Source organism: Lepidochelys kempii, chromosome 1 (genome assembly GCF_965140285.1).
Source record: "Lepidochelys kempii isolate rLepKem1 chromosome 1, rLepKem1.hap1, whole genome shotgun sequence".
Classification (NCBI taxonomy): domain Eukaryota; kingdom Metazoa; phylum Chordata; order Testudines; family Cheloniidae; genus Lepidochelys; species Lepidochelys kempii.
The window spans coordinates 326,688,569-326,705,794 of NC_136380.1; the positions used below are offsets into that span (position 1 = coordinate 326,688,569).

Sequence of the window (17,226 nt, forward strand, 5' to 3'; positions counted from 1 at the left end):
GGCTTTGAAAAATTTGTTGTTTCATATTGTCTGAATCAGCCTTTGTTTTCAGCCACCAGTGCTTCAGTTTCTGCCCCCTCTCTTCACCCACACAGAATATCTGAAAACCAAGGGGAATCTGTGTGAATGATGGCGAAGAAGGGGCCATTTGTAGGGCCAGTGTGTCAATGGCTGAGAGCACTGTAGAATGGTAATGTTTCACCAAGTCTTTGACTCATTGTCCTTTGGCAGGTTTTGGAATTTGTTGGAGTCCTTAAGGTTAAATCAGGATCGTTGGTCTTTCTTGGTGCTAGACGGTCTCTTCCCACTCCCTTAATGGGGTGATGGTGTGGCCAAGACACTGGCTGGGTTGTAATGTCTTCTATCATGATATCTAGGCTGGAGATCATGTCCAGGGTTTGACCAGCTGTGTGCGTTGGACTAGAGATGACCTGTGAAAGTCCTAGTGGGACAAGTGAGATGAATGTTGAGGGTTTTGTATCTGCAACCTTGTCAGTGTGAGCACTGAAATCTCCCAGGATGACAAATGTGGGGTATTTCACCATCACTTGACAAGCTGTCAGTGAACTTTTTTATGGATCTTTTTGTCTGCGGTGGTCTGTAAATAAGCATAAAATCTATGTTGGCTTTGGCTCTGGTTTCTATTGTCAGATGAATGAATTAAAATTAAGTTGTTTTATGTCACCTGAAGCACCTCTCTTGCTTTTGATATTTGCAGAGATGATGAATGCAGTTCTCACCTGCTTTCTTATCCTATCTAGATCTGTGGTGTACTCAATATCCTGGGGGCGAGGGGTGAGGTGGGCTAGCACAGGGCCTGCAGTGTCATCAAGACAGGTCTCATTGATTAACATTATATCGGGTACTTCATCTCTGATTAAGTCATGTATTGTTGGCAGTGGCAGATCTTGTGTTGATCAGCATCAGCTTTAGTTATGCAGAGCTGTCCCCCATCATGTGTCAGCAGTGTCTGAAAACTGAACCTTCAGTAGTACAGTACAGAGTTCCACCACTTGATCCACCAGCTAACTGTTACATGGGAGTGTAACAGAGGAGTGATAAACACCCATTTTTTCATGGTTTGTATGTATAAGAACATCTTCTGTATTTTCCACAGTATGCATCCGATGAAGTGAGCTGTAGCTCACGAAAGCTTATGCTCAAATAAATTGGTTAGTCTCTAAGATGCCACAAGTACTCCTTTTCTTTTAACAGAGGAGACGTTTTCCTACATGAACCTGCCCCACTAGAGGAGGTTGAATAACACTTTGAAATAGTGGGTGACTTATGCATGAATAGAGTTGTTTAACAAATGTTTTTCCCCCCCTCCCATGGAAAATTTTGACTTTTTGGCAAAAAATAGAAAACCAAAAGATTTAAATTCAGAAATGCCACCACACTGCCTTATGGGAGTGTTAGTCCATGTACCCCATGTTCCCAGTCTCCTCTATAAGCTGTGCTGTTTCATCAGACTACAACTTCCATTATGCACCATGGTCTCCTCTTTTGGGGTTCTTGTCCAGTTCTTTCTTCATGTGATATCCCAAGAAGGAAATGGGCAGGGTTTTTCTCTCCCTGTCATACTACCACAGCTAAACTGGCAGCAGCTGGGAGGACCCTCTGCTCCTCGGAGTTCCCAGTTCAATTTGTGACTCATACCATAGGTGCTGGAGCACCCATGGGGAAAAATTAGTGGGTGCTCTGCACCCACCGGCAAGCAAGCTCCCCACCTCACCTCCTCCTTTGCCTCCTCCCCTGAGCGCACCACGTCCCTGCTCCTCCGCCAGCTCCCAGCTTGCTGCTGCCAAACAGCTGTAGCAAGCTCCTGGAGGGAGTGGGGAGGAGTAGGAACATAGCACACTCAGGGGAAGAGGTGGGGCCGGGGCGGGGATTTGGGGAAGGAGTCAGAATAGGGCAGAGAGGGGGCGGAGTTGGAGCGGGGACTTTGGGGAAGGGTTTGGAATGGGGGTGGGAGAGGTGGAGTTAGGGCAGGGCTGGGAGCAGAGGGTGGTGGAGCCCCCACCGGGGCCAGTAGCAGTCGGCGCCTATGCCTCATGCAGTGTTTGAGCTGTGTATGTGTAATACTGAACTGAGGGCATTCACACAGCTCAGGGTTTGGGGCATACTACTAAATCAAGCCCTACTACACAAACCACATAGAGAAAAGGGGTAATTTTCAACAGTTTATAACTAGGCCAACTCTCATCTCACTAGCAAAAGGCACCTCTCTGACCTCAGGGCAGTTCCCCTGCCAAAATCCAAGTCCAGCTGTAAGCAATGAAGGTGTTAGAGGTTCTCAAAACAAAACAAAAAAGGTTGCAGGCATATATATTGGAGGGTGTTAGGAAACATGAATATGAGAGCACTGCTTAGAACCTCTTCTAATATGAAGGAGGGAGTGGTGAAGAGAGGGAAACACTGGGGTCCAGCAGCCAGAGTACCAGGCTCGCTGGTGGGAGAGCTGGGTTCTGTTCCTGGCTGTGAGCCCATGGGCCAGGTGGGGCGAGTAGCTTCCCCGCAGCAGCCTGGGCTTCTTTCCTCTGCCTTGTTTGTAAGGTCCCTTGGGCAGGACCTGCCTCTTCGTACAGTGCCCAGCGCCAAGGGCCCCGGCCCCCGCTGGGGACGCGAGGCGTCGCTCCCGGGACCCTGGGCAAGGCTTGGCGGCACTAAGGAAGCCAGCAAGGAAGGGAGGGCGCTGGAGACCCGTGGCCTGGGCGGCACCGGCCCGCCCTCTCACCGTCCCGCCCCTTCTGTCCTTCGCCGGGCCTGCCGGGGGGAGGCCGCGCCTGCGCGCTCGCTGGAGGGGCGGCTGCTGCTGCTGGTCCTGCTCCGTGCCCGGCGCTCGGACCCGCCTGGCTGCGGGTGAGGGGCCGGCGGCGGGGCAGAGCGATGAGCTCCCGAAAAGGTACCGTCCTGGCCGGCGGCGGGAGCCCGGCAGCGGCAGCGGCTCCTCGGGGGTGGGGGCTGGGGAAAGTACCGCGCGCGCCCGCTAACCTGTGCCCGTTTCTCCCCAGTGCTGGCCCTGCAGGCCCGGAGGCGGCGGCCCAAGCAGCCCGCGGCGGCCGGCAGGAGGGACAAGCACAAAAAGTGAGTGCGGAGCCTCGGCTCCCCCATAATCTGCCGGGCCCCCCATTCCTCTACATTCCGCCGGGACCCCCCGCGGGACTCCCTCTGTCCCACCGGGTTGGGACATCTGGACTCTATATATCCTTTGGGTACAGCCCCCTCACGGAACCCCCCATACTTCTCTGGCACCGCCTCCCCCCGGGACTCCACAGATTCCGCCAGCATGGGGCTCCCTCAGGACCCGTTGACATTCCTTTGGGACAGCCTGTCCCCCACGAGACCCCTCATATCCCACTGGCATTGGGTCCCCCAGGAACCCTCGACATCCCTCTGGGATAGCCTGCCCCCCACGAGACCCCTCATATCCCACTGGCATTGGGTCCCCCAGGAACCCTCGACATCCCTCTGGGATAGCCTGCCCCCCGCGAGACCCCTCATATCCTGCTCTCATCGGTCCCCCAGGAACCCTCGACATCCCTCTGGGATAGCCTGCCCCCCGCGAGACCCCTCATATCCTGCTCTCATCGGGTCCCCCAGGAACCCTCGACATGCCTTTGGGACAGCCTGCCCCCCGCGAGACCCCTTATATCCTGCTCTCATCGGGTCCCCCAGGAACCCTCGACATGCCTTTGGGACAGCCTTCCCCCCAAAGGGCCCCCATCCCGCTGGTATTGGTCCCCCAAGAACCCTCAACAACTCTCTGGGAAAGCCTCCCGCCCACAGGACTCTCCATATCCTGTTGGGATAGACCTCCCACGGGACCTCTCCAGGACAGCCCCTCCATCTTGCCAGGGCACCATTGGGACCCCCCTTATTGCACAGGGTGGTCCCCCCAGGCTCCCATTCCCACATATCCCTCCAGACAGCCGCCTCTGAGCCACCCCATATCCCTCTAGGATAATCTCCCTTGTTAATAATAGCCCCTGCCCATGGGACCTTGGAACCCCCCATATCCTACTCGGGAAGGCTCTTCCGTATCCTGCTGGGACAGACCTCTGTCTTTCTGGAACAGTCCCCCCACGAGCACCTAGTATCCTGTGAAAAGAGTTCTCCCAAGATTCCCCTTCCCCCACCCCCATATTTCTCCAGAACAGCCACTCTGGGACCCTCCAATATGCCGCCTGGGCACACTTCTTCCTGCCCGGCCGCCCCTCCCGTGTCCTGTAGGGGGGAAATCCCTCCTGACTTGGGGGCCACCCTTCCCACCAGAACAGACCCCTGCTGGCCCTCACATTACCCCTAATATCCTACTGATAGAGATCCTCTCCTTTGCCCCATCCAGCTGGAACAGGGGGTACCCTGTATACATAGCCCATTGGGACAGGGTACCTCTTCCTGTGCACCTATCCCTCATTCTGCTGGAACAGGACACCCCTGGACAGTCTTTCATCTTTGCAGGACAGATCACTCCCATAACTCTGAGATCTGCCTGGATCTCCCCCTCTTCCCCAAATTCCTTCTAGGACACACAAGGAGAGATGGTCCCCTCCCAGCACCAGCCATAATACTCCCACTGGGATACCAACCCTTTCCACACTTCCCTATATCTGCCCAGAGGACCGGACCCACTGGGATACCTACTCTCCCTATAGCCCCTTTTACCCTTTGGACCCACTAGAATATATGCTCCTCCCATATATATATGGCATCCCCCATCCAGCTCTTCATATCACCCTTATATAACCCACAGCCTCATGGGCTTCTCCTTAAAATCCCATCAGACTTCGCATGTATTTATTAGATTACTTTTTGCCATGTTCTTTGTCTGCCCCCCCCCCCCCCTCCTCCCAGTGGGCCATATTTCCATGGGTCTCCTCCCAGGACATCCCTCTCATCCCCATTTTTTCTTCTGGATTTATGTAGAAAGATATAAAGAAACAGATTCAATCATTCTGGTGCAATCTTTTCCTGCCCTTTCAGGGATGGGTAAAAGCAGCAGAGGTTTACAACTTTTGCTGTGTTGTTCTTCAGATGTGGATAGTAGTGGTGCATCCTCATCCTGTTCTGCTTCTGCTGTATGTTTCCAATGCTGTGTGAAAAAAACGTTGTGCTTTCAGTCATATTAAACATTTTTTAATGTAAGAAACCAAGTTTTGTGGCATAGTTGTACTATGTGGTTGGGTCCATTATTTCCAAAAAAACATTTTGGAAGGAAAATTTGTGATCATCTTACATAGTTTGTATGCTTTTGTTTGTCACTTCAGAAACACACATTTCTCAGAAATGATTTGACATTGTGTAGAAATGTTGTTACTTCTAGATTTTGTACTTTTTTTTTACGATTTTCATTAGTCAATATCTGTTTAGATGTTAAAACTACAAAGTGGATAACTTTAACTGATGCTTCAGTAAAAAAATTGCAATGGTTAGTACGCTTTTGGTGAGTGCTGCCTTGTGACTTTGTTTTGGTGAATGAATTAATTAAATGACATTATATTAACACATACTTTTACTGAGCACAGAACTAGAATTTTTTTAATGTTAAACCACGGGGCAAACTGGGTGCTGGTAGGTATGAGTGTTCAGTCAGTTGATGACACAGTCTGTTCCTGGCCACTCGCCATACCGAGTTGGCATTTCCAGATGCAGTGCCCCAATCTATTCTGTTGCCTTGGGAAACAGTGGCTTTGCTACAGCAAACAGTTTTCCTTTCTTTTCTACTGTGTATAATTTCTTGTCTCCTTAACCCGTTTTACATTACCTAGTCCTTTTTCTCTGGTTTACTCTTTTGGGTAACAATACAACATCTTAACGTAAAATTCTGAAAGACGTGTAGCTCTTTTGAACACTATTGTGTAGTTTCTTCCCAAAATTTTGTTAAAGCTAGTATTCAACTTGATTTCAGGTAATAATAATAATACATTGTGGGGATTTTCACATTCACTTGGCTTGTTATTAACCCAAACACTACAGTATTGGGATCTCAGAATAATGGGTGGATTTGATATGCACTACATACAAATTGCATTGATAAATCCCACTGTGTGAGGCAAGGGAGTCATCAAAGCCATTGATAGAACTTTGTGTGAAACAGTTTTTGTTTAACTGCAGGTCTGCTTTGGAAAGGGACTGTGAAACGATGCCTTCAACAGATCTTCTCCCTGTCTGTTTTGTAGTAAACGTACTTGTTTAGTGTTCTTTATTTCTCAACATTACAGAGCCAGCGCAATTGTGGAAGAGACAGCTGGGTTCTGTTTGGCTCTCACATTCAACTGAATTGTAAGGCCTTGTACTCCTATCGTAGTCCTGCAGTATACTAGGGACAACATTTTCAAACTTGGGTGTTTAAGTTTAGCACGTGGATACAAAAGTTGTTTGTGGAATCCATGCAATATACAGTAAAAAGCAGCACACGGTCTGTTGCAGTGCATTGTTCTGTTTGCTGAGACTTTCAATGTCTCATCCTAGGAAATCATTCCAGGATGCAACCATTGGCTTTCTGAAATAGGAAATGCTCCAGAAGCTGTAACATTTCATATAAGGCCACTATCAGGTAGGTGTGTTGGAACTAAATATGGTGATTTAGGTATCAAGACATCAATCTCTGAATTCCTTGATGAAGTCAGAATTTGCCAACATCCAGTGCTTCTGTGATGAACTGAGAGAACCTGCTCATCAAGCACTAAATAGTTAAATTAGTAAAGAGATATGCCATGCAGAAGGTTCAATCTGAAGTAATTGCATTACATTTATGTAAAACTCTGTTGTCTTCAGTAGGACAGTTGCTTTTACAACTACAGGCTGGTTCAGCATAGGTCCACTAAAAATGCATTATTTCGATTTGCCTTTGCAGGCACAGGGAAGTACAATTTGTAATCCTTTTCACATGCAGTTGGACTGGAGGGTGAATCCATCATGGTGAAGGGCAGGAGACATTAGTGTGCTGCAGTGGTGTGTCCCATATTTTGTTCTGATTTCTCTATTTTATTTTCCTATACTATTTTCTAAAAAAGTCTATAAAATAATGTAAACCACATGGCCAGGTTCTGACCATGGATTTTGAAAGGAGTTTCTCCTATCCCTCTGTAATCCCTTCTTCTGCCTTTTCCCTTCAGAAGAGGACAGCTGGAGTGGAAGCTATTGCCCTTCTCATTTATTTATTTTTTTCAGCTACAACAGAGTATTATGGAATGGGGGAGAGTCTCTCACAACCTCTGTTCAAATAAAATAAATTGGGTGGGTAGCAATGGCAAGTTTTAAACCACTGGACACTCAAGAACTACAAGCTGTGGAATGTGCAGTAGATAAAATAAGGTGGTTGCCAATGTATCTTTCATGAATTCTTAATTTTTCTAATAGATAAGGTCTTTATATCTGGCCACATGCCAGTTTGCTTATTACAATATGAAAATATATTTTTGATCACTTCAATAAAATTTGCCTTAGACTGTAGAGGAAGGGGGTTGGATGGGAAGCAGAACGGTCTATGGCCTTACACAGATTATCAAGACAAAGTGTGAAAACTGGATTTTGAAAGAGCTCCCACTTTCAATGATAAATGTTCCATATTGTGCATGTTAGTTGCTCTTCTACATGATTAGTCTTGTCTCAGATAAAAGTTTCATTCCAAATTCCAGACATGTTGTTTCTGTTGATATTCTGGTGTGGTAGAGAGGCTGTTAATCACAAAGCTTAGGCTGTCTAGTTAAGTCACAGGCATAGCTAGAGAAGTGATTGTTTCACCATTCTGCTACTATCAGGTTGAGGGAAAAGATCCACAATATCTTTTCATGCTACTGACTGTCTCCATTTTCTCCTCCAGTGGCAACCTGCTTCTTTAATTGAAGAGCAATAAACTTCAGACCATTGTTGTCTGTTCTGTTTGTAAACAGAGTTGACTTTTTGCATTGATTTAAAAACCTATTTATCTTAGTTAAAAATATCCTTAACTTTTTTCATGAATACTGTTTTGGGGTTTGGTCTACATTGGCTGAGGCACACAATGGTGCGCAGGATGGATTGATTTCTTTTACCCTCAACTAATGTTCCCCATCACAGCCATGGACGTTTCACGCCTCATGCAACAGATCCTGTACACTCAGCTGATCCACCCTGGAGAAACACGTAAAGTAAACAGATCAGCACAATGGAAGAACGGATAAGACCAAGTTTTCTGAAGCTGTATGCACTGAAAAATACCACATTATACTGACCAATGTCAAATAAGGTTCCCCCTACCTTCCCTTCAGCCAGAAGAGATGGTCCTTACACCATGCTCCAAAGATGATCTTTCATGATCTGTTAGACCAAATAGAGAGATTCTGGAGATAAGAGGTGTCCAATAAAAATTTTCCTACTTCTGCTATTATTTTAGTCTCCTGGACTGCCTTCTGCGTGGTAGGTACTATGCAAATATAAAAGAAGGGATATTTTTTGTTCTGAAGGGCTTGTCATCTAAAAAGATATAGACAATGGATTCAGCATAAAGTAAAGTAGCCCCGGCCTATCAGAAGGAGTAGTTTATGTTTTAGTCTTACAGGAATTGGCTGAGGTGCTCTCTGGAAAGCTAATGTTAATTTTTAATGAATTGTGAAAAACTGGGGAGGAAGGAAGCCAATGTTATGTCAATATTTAAAAAGGACTTATGGGATGATCAGGGTAATTATAGGTTGGCCAGCCTAACGCTGATCTCGTGCAAAAGAATGGGACAGCTGTTGTGGGACTTTGTTGTTAAAAGATGGAAACATAATACCAGCCAGCTTGGTTTCATGGAAAATAGAAATTAACTCTGTATTTGTTTCCTCTTTATATACATCTCTATTATAATATTTCCCCTGAGAATATCAGAATAACACTTAAAAGTGTGCTAAGATCTTCAAAGACATAAAATAAGGCAGCACAGCTCAGAGGACCTCACAAAAATAACCAAATGTAAATGAAGGATTGGAGAAAAAGATGTATCACTTATTTTTGTATCCTTTTACCCCGGTTCTAATCCTGCCTAGCTCTCATCTTTTACTTTTTCCCCCATACTATCATTTCAATAATTATTTGTATTGTAGTAGTCTGTAGAGGCCACACTCAGCATTAGGGCACCACTGTGCTAAACAATTTTTATAAATGTATACATTTCTCTACCCTCTCCCCGCAACTTTAGTCTGCGCGCTCAGTGTTCTATCCATTCCTAAATTTAATTCTTTATTTTACAGTTGGTGTCCGCTTCTGTCCATTTCAATTGACTTACCCAACCTCCTGTTCTCCCCTGTTATTTTTCCATACAATCCCTAACTATACTCTGGTTCCTCCTCATGGCTCTGCGAACCATCATCCCTCTAAAAAGTTCAGAGGAGTGGCTTTGTTAACGTTTCTGGAGCATTGGTGTTGTGAACAATTGCGCTTGCCACTATCTAAACTGCGAGGTGCCCCTGGCATCTCAGCCACACCCTTGGGAGTTACTGTCCAGATGGTGTATGGAAGGTAAGGTAGAAGGGCAAGAATGGGCTAAAATATTACATACCTTACTGTAACATAACAATCTATATGTACTGTAACATGGCAAAATTGCAATCTGACAAATTTTTGTCTGGCACTGACAGGTTTCAGTGTGGTAGCCGTGTTAGTCTGTATCAGCAAAACCAACGAGGAGTACTTGTAGCACCTTAGAGACTAACAAATTTATTTGGGCATAAGCTTTCGTGGGCTAAAACCCACTTCATCAGATGCATGGAGTGGAAAAAAACAGTGGGCAGGTATATATACATAGTACATGAAAAGATGGGGGTCAGTGCTAACGAGACAATTCAGTTAAAGTGGAAGCAGGCTAATGTCAACAGTAGAATATTGAGGGAGGAAAAATCACTTTTGAAGTGGTAATGAGGCCAATGTAAACAGAGTGACCCATTTCAAAAATTGACAAGAAAGTGTGAGTAACAGTAGGGGAAAATTAGTATAGGGAGATTAGTTTTTATAGTGACTCATCCACTCCCAGCCTTTATTCAGGCCTAATTTGATGGTGTCCAGTTTGCAAATTAATTCCAGTTCTGCAGTTTCTTGTTGGAGTCTGTTTTTGAATTTTTGTTGTTGAAGAATTGCCACTTTTAAGTCTGTTATTGAGTGTCCAGGGAGATTGAAGTGTTCTCCAACTGGTTTTTGAATATTATAATTCTTGATGTCTGATTTGTGTCCATTTATTCTTTTGTGTAGAGTCTGTCCGGTTTGGCCAATGTACATGGCAGAGGGGCATTGCTGGCACATGATGGCATACATCACATTGGTAGATGTGCAGGTGAACGAGCCTCTTATGGTGTGGCTGATGTGATTAGGTCCTATGATGGTGTCCCTTGAATAGATATGTGGACAGAGTTCGCAACGGGGTTTGTTGCAGGGATAGGTTCCTGGGTTAGTGTTTTTGTTGAGTGGTGTGTAGTTGCTGGTGAGTATTTGCTTCAGGTTGGGTGGCTGTCTGTAAGCGAGGACTGGCCTGTCTCCTCACTCTCACAGACCTTAGGGATCGTCCTTCAGGATAGGTTGTAGGGTATGCCCAAATACATTTCTTAGTCTCTAAAGTGGCACAAGTACTCCTCGTTATTTTTGTCTAGCAGTGTTTGTTTGGGAAGACTGAGATTTTCAGACTAAATGTGTACTTAAGGTTAGTAAAAGGTACTCTATACAAATAGTATCTTGTTACTGCACTGCATATTTTTTAAATGTTTCATAGACTTTTAGCCAATAGCTGTTCTTGATAATAGTGGGGAGTCAGGTTGCTGAAACTCAGTGTGTTCATTAGAAATGTACCCCTAGGTTTTGTCATGTCATGCTTGTCCCTTTTCAGGAAATAAATTGGCAACTTTTGATTTGGTATAGAAATTCTGGATAAAGGACAAATGTGTTTCACTTCTGAGATGTTTAGTGTCATGTTTAGTGTCACTTCTGAGATGATCTTATTTGGAGGGTGCCTGTAAAAAGGCAATCATGAAGAAATCTCTAACTCTTGAGAAATAAAACTGCTTATTGACTGTAGTTGTTTCACAGTTTTTCTCATCTAAAAAGCTATCAGTAAAAACACTAACTTTTCTAAGATACAGGAGACTGAGTTTTTCTTTGTCCTCAGGGATTGGAAAATAACATTGACTTTAAACTATGGTATTGAGTGTCTCTTTATCATTTTAGAATTCTGGCAAACCATGCATTGACTATAGCCCAGGGTTGTTGAAGTCCTTGGTTTTGTTTTTGTTTTTTGTAATCTTTCTGTTGTAGTTGCTGCAGTGATAAAAGCCAGAATTTGTGCATTTACAAAATCTGCGTGTTAATTTGTAATATTGGAATCACTTATTTGAAAACTAGCAAACACAAAGCTTAGTACTGTAAAAATTGTACCATATTATAAGTATATTCTGTTAATTGTTCAAAAGAGTTGCATCTCCCTTGTGCCATTTCTTGGAACAGTTGCCGTTTTCACTTTTCCCTTTCTCCCTTGGCCTTGTCCTAACTAGTTTTAAAATGGAATTTGATTAATTTATAAATGGGATTATATGACTGGGTTGTCTGCAGTAGCAGCGGACAGGACTCGATTACCTGGGAGGTCCTTTCCAGTCCTATTTTTCCTTTTCTGCCTTCTTGTCTCATCTTTGTTCATATATTTCCCTCCAGTTTGTCATCTTTGATTATTCTTTGTTTCCCCTGTAACTCACCTGAAGGTGACATGCTACATGGGGATGCTACTGGTGGCCCCTTGTGGGCTGTATGTTTTTGTGGCAAAGTGCAACAGGAGAAGAGAAGAGAACTGAGCTGAGCTTGTGGCCCTATATGCTTGAGGTGCGCCTGTTGTGTGCTGTGCCTCCCTTAAAGGTTGCTACAAGTGCTGAAAGCATATTACCAGAGGAGTTTATAGTCCAGCGTGATGTATTTTTCTGCATTCCTTCTTTTCTCTGCACTGTGGCTCTTCCTCTTCCAGACTGTTCAAGGAGGGGAAACAATGTCTTATTGTATGCATTTATACAGTGGAGCAGAGTTAAAGTTGCTGTGGGATCCTTAATTCTGAATTTCCTGACTTTTCCTTCATTAAAATCTCAACCTAATTATTGCTTTACATAGTCTTTGTGTATAACTTACTTTATTCTGGCACAAAAGAATTATATTTAATTTGGCTTAGGTGATTAAACCCTGACACATACATTACATAACTAACTAAAAATCTTTAAGATGAAGTATGAATATTCCACACAGTTTATACATCAGTGAGTTAAAATACTGATGTAAAATTTAAGCTGGCACATTTCAAAAATAGACTGACCTATGAGCCACTCTACACACTTACTAATGCTTTCATTATCTCCATTACTAATTATGTACTTCATAATACAGGAGCAGACTGGTAAATTCTTAAAGGTAAAATCTGTAGAAAAATATTAATCCGGGAACAAATCTTACAGTATGAAGTCAATATCTTTGTAAAACTTCAGAACTGAGTAATCCTGTGAGAGTTTTGTTATGGAACTTTGAGCAGAATAAGGTGTTAATTTATACAGTTTCAGATCATAAATATAATAAGGTCCTATCCTCTTTCTTTAGACCAGTATATCAATGGCTAATTAGTATGCTTTTTGTCTACTTTGCATATTCAGAAATATTTTCACAGCTAATGTGTAATTTTCTGTTAAATGCTCCAGAAAAAGGTGAGAGAGAAACTCGCATTGACATAATTTAGTAGTGTTTTGCTTCAGCAAAGTTTAGGCTCGTGTATAAGGAAACATGAATGTACGTGCTGGAACTGTCCAAAGTAAGTGTTTTTTGGAAAATTTTGTACTTAGGCAGATTTCTTAGTTTTATGTGTGTTTTATTTCACAGCTGATATTTATTTTTGTTATTCATGACAGTGTCCCTCTGAATGGCCTCTTGTTTCTCTTTAGGTAAGATGTATTGAAGGCAGACCAAATTAGTCTGAATTACTTGCTTACCTTTAATTACAACAGCACTTACTATATAACACGCATGTAAGCTCATTTTCCTATTTCTTTTTCTTACAAAAGAATATACAACCTATAATAAGGTTGTATATATGGCAAATGCAGGAAACAGTATCAGATAAAGTAAAATTTTCATAGCATGTTTCATAGTGTGTTTAATACTCTCTAAATATAGTAGAGAAAATTTTATTCTCAAACCACGGATCTGATTGTCTTTAGGAGCTTTGACATTTTGCCAATTACCCAGACTTTCAAATAGGGTTTCTTCCAAAGTAGTTTGACCTCTCTGTGGCTCTTTGGGGTTATGGGTATGCACATTTAAGTTTCTCCTCCTCTGGGGCTCATGCTGTTAGTTAAGGGCCAAATTCAGCCTTGAACTAACAAACTATGCATTTCACCAGACCTTCACCACTATTCCACTCTATCACATGTATAGGGCCCTTCGTTTTTGGTTTCTGTTTTATTTAATTTTTCCTGGGAATTTATCGGTAGTTTTTTTACTATAACAAAAACAGGTGAAAATTGGTGGAAAAAATATTAATATTTTTTCTGAGTAAATATTGGGGTTTATTTTGGTGGATGGAAGGATGGGGAAAAAGTATTCAGTAGATTATGCTTTGATGAATGGAATTCAATGTGATTTGCTGTAGAGCTAAAACAGAACTCAAAATATAATGCCATTTCTGAGTTTAAGAAAACAATATTTCTCTAATCCCCAAATAAAACTTCTCATTTGAATAAACAGTTTACTGTTGTAGACTTAGAACTGTTAGTCTATAAATATTTACATTTAATAATTGGGCCACACCACTTGCAGCGCATACACTCAACTTCATCCTTTTCTCCTTTTTTAAAACTTTCAAATATTTCCTTGTGTTCTGAAACATCTTCTGATACAGATTTTCATTTTCTTCCTATTTTAGTATGTCAGATCTTTAAACTGTAATCTGCTAACAGCTTGAAATGTATACGTGATGGGTCTGAGATTCATCAGTACGTTCAGATGCGCATGCACTTTGGAGCTTGCATGCTTGCCTGTTTGTTTGTATCTTCTAGACTAATACATAACCTTACTTCAACAGGCGTCTTCGCATATACACACAGACTAATGTATTATCATAATTCATATATCTTCTTTGAATGATACAAAAGGTGAAAATTGGAAAAAAAAAGAATAATACTTTTCTGTGAAATCCGGGATTTTTTTGGTAAAAATTGGTTTAAACTGAAAATGAAGGGGCTTACACATATAGTTGCTTATTGAGTCAGAACTTTTACTATTGATATGGGCTAACATTAAGAGGGCTTTGGTATTGTGTGTGACACAACAGGTGACTGGGGTAGCCCTCACTGGAAATGCCAAGGTCAGGGCAGGCTGCAAAAGGGAGAGCAGATACTCCCAAGACTGGTGGGTAACACTGAAGTTAAACTCCATAGCCAGTCACAAACTGTGCTCCTGATCCCCCACACTGGTTATCAAGAAGCTTAAAAAAATAAAATAAAAATCACACAGCCCCCTTTATTGCATTCCAATTCTCTGGCTCTCAATCAGGTCCTAGGTCCAGTACAGTGAGAAGTTGTTTAAAAACTCTGCCCACTATACCAAAATGTTCTTCTGACCCCAAAGGGTCAGTCATGTTGCCAAGTCATTATTAGTTTGGATCTTACTCAAAATACCATGCTGTCAGCCAATCCTTTAAACTCAAGGTTTATTATAGAGAAAAAAGAAAGAACAGGAAGAGAGTTGTTTAATGGTAAAGCAATCAGATACATATAGACTGCAAAATCCATACATCAGGTTCTTAGCAGTATTGGTAAGTTTGCTGGCTTGAAAGTCCTTCTGGAACACATCCACAGCTAGGATGGGTCATTCAGTCATTTGTTCAGAGCTTTATTTGTAGAAAAGTTGCTCCAGATGTAAGAAGCAGGAATAAAGACAAAATGGAGGGGATGCAGTTGCCCTTTATATTCCTTTTGCCATGTGGCTTGTATGTCCTGTGTCCCAAACACAAGCTTCACAGCATATGGCATTGAAAGGCCTTAGAGTTCTGTACATAGGCATGCCCCTGTTTGGCTTGCTGACCCATAAGGTGTAATCCTTGTCTCCTTTCAATGGGTTCATTGTACAGCTGATGTCCCTGGATGGGCCATCAAGCAGGCCTAGTGCTGATGCCAATCTGAGGGTGTCACCCAGAAACACAGCACAAGTTTGGAAATACAGATATACCATACATATCTTTTAATTCATAATACAAAGGCGATACAAACATATAAACAAGATTATCATACTTGGCAAATTATAACATTTTCACAGATACCTCACATGGCATATTGGGTCAGATTCCTTGCAATTTTATAATATTGGAATCAATAATATCATAAAGTGTCCCACATATTCCATACAGTGCATTGTTTTAAAACTCCTCCATAAGTGAAGAAAGACAAAATTCTTTTAAATTTGAAATGAATTGAGTGCTCATGTTATATTCAGACTTAATACCCATGAAAGTAGACTCTGCTTTCCACAAGACTAGCATAGCACAGGCCATAATACTGTAAGGTGCTGTGCATTGATCCAATGGTGTGATTTACTTCTGATGTGGAATGACCACCAATGTTAGGAGAGAGGAGTTCAGTCTCTTGCACATCCATTCACTCCTTTGCCTTTCCACTGAGACTGTCAACTACAAGAGTGCCAATTTTGATGGTGATAATTGTGATATGGACACCTGTCTACTAGGCACTAAGCTGAGAGCATCAGTTAGTTTAATCTGGTCTACCAAACATCTATTAAAGAATTCCTTTTGGCCTGCCAGTCTGAATCAGTGACCCAGAAGTAAAATACTCCATTCCCAGTCTCTTCAATAAGACCGTCATGAACTGGGGTGGCCAAACTTACTGACCCTCTGAGCCGCATACAACAATCTTCAGAAGTTCGAGAGCCAGGGCACATCTCCTGGGAATCGGGGCTTCAGCACCCTGGGAGGCACCTGCAGGGGCTTGGAGTTTCAGCCCTGCTCCTGCTGAAGTCCTGAGCTCCCCGCGGGGCTGAAGCCTCTAGTCCCCTGTCCCTGCTGGGCATAAGGTCCCAAGCTCCCCTGATCCAGTCTGGTAGGTTGAGTGTGTGTGGGGGGGCTCTGTGAGCCACACTTTAACTGTAAAAGAGCCGCATGTGGCTCACAAGCCAGTTTGGCCACCCCCGATCTAGAAAGTAGGGTAAAGTTATCTATTCGGGAGGCTCATCCACTTTTTTCCTGTTTTCTAATAATAAGGGTGCATATGTATTATTGAGAGGTGATTACAGTTGACTACAGTGCAGTAATTGAGAATGCTGAATTGGAGACTGAAGACCCATTGTGCATGTCCCAAGAACATGATGATGCAAAAAGTCAAATGATATCACTCAGTGTACTAATATTGAGAAATAAAATAGTTAATGTATTTCATTTTTGAGTTTTATTTTTCAATATGTAGAAAAAGAATACTCAATTTTCTTGTGTGATGAAGACAAATTTAAAATTTAGGTATAGGCTTTTTGCAAACTGGTCATTTAGATCCCATATTTGTCAGAATTGGCAGTAAAACTGTTTGGGTTATATTTTCCTCTAAATACAGAAAACTTAAAATTAATAGTATTTATGTGCATTGTCAGAGGGAGAACATATTTTTAGACTCGTGAGAACTTAGTTCTACTCTCATCATAATCTCTTGTATATATCAATGCTAAATGTGCAAATTTTATATCTCCTGGACCACTGGTGGTAAAATGAGAACATTATTTGAAAACTAGCTTTGGAAAAGGTCAGTGGGTCTGCATTTATTTTCTGGTAATATATTCAAGGAAATGCTCAACAGTGCATCACCCTATAAAGTAGAAATGCAAGCAGTTTGGTAAATAGTTTGAAAGGCATCACCGTAGCTTCATCTTTCTGTCATGTGCAACTGCGTACAGAAATGCACCTCAAGGTTCCACGACCAATACCTATAACAGTCTTGGAGATTCTGCTTTTCAGGGCTCCCATAAGATGGGTTTATAAGACTGCCCTTCCTTCTTTTGGCCTCAGATAAAGCTCCAATCAGGATGAAGAATATTTTGTTGCCTCCCTCCCTTAGCAACATCCCTCGCTCTGGCTCACAAATCTGTTCTACAGAGCTCTGGCTGACAAGTAAAATTTAGCTAGATCTTGGTACATTGCTCAGGGGTATGAAAAATTCACACCCCTTAGCACCATAGTTAAGTAGACCTAATCCCTGG

General features: G+C 42.8%; 1 protein-coding gene across 12 annotated transcripts in view; it reads left to right on the top strand.

The window, feature by feature from the left end:
* The first annotated feature begins 2,768 nt into the window (after positions 1–2,768).
* Positions 2,769–17,226, top strand: part of SRPK2 (SRSF protein kinase 2) — a 310,148-nt gene continuing 295,690 nt past the window's right edge. For 4 of the 12 annotated variants that reach the window (XM_073328503.2, XM_078851153.1, XM_078851154.1 and 1 more), the window contains exons 1-2: positions 2,769–2,905; positions 3,015–3,087. In XM_073328503.2, the coding sequence (XP_073184604.1) occupies positions 2,890–2,905; positions 3,015–3,087 (89 nt within the window). In that variant the 5' untranslated portion in view covers positions 2,769–2,889. Of the gene's footprint in view, positions 2,906–3,014; positions 3,088–6,474; positions 6,560–6,591; positions 9,484–17,226 lie in introns of those variants that run through there. The other 8 variants (XM_073328505.2, XM_073328513.2, XM_073328511.2 and 5 more) reach the window with 7 other exon arrangements.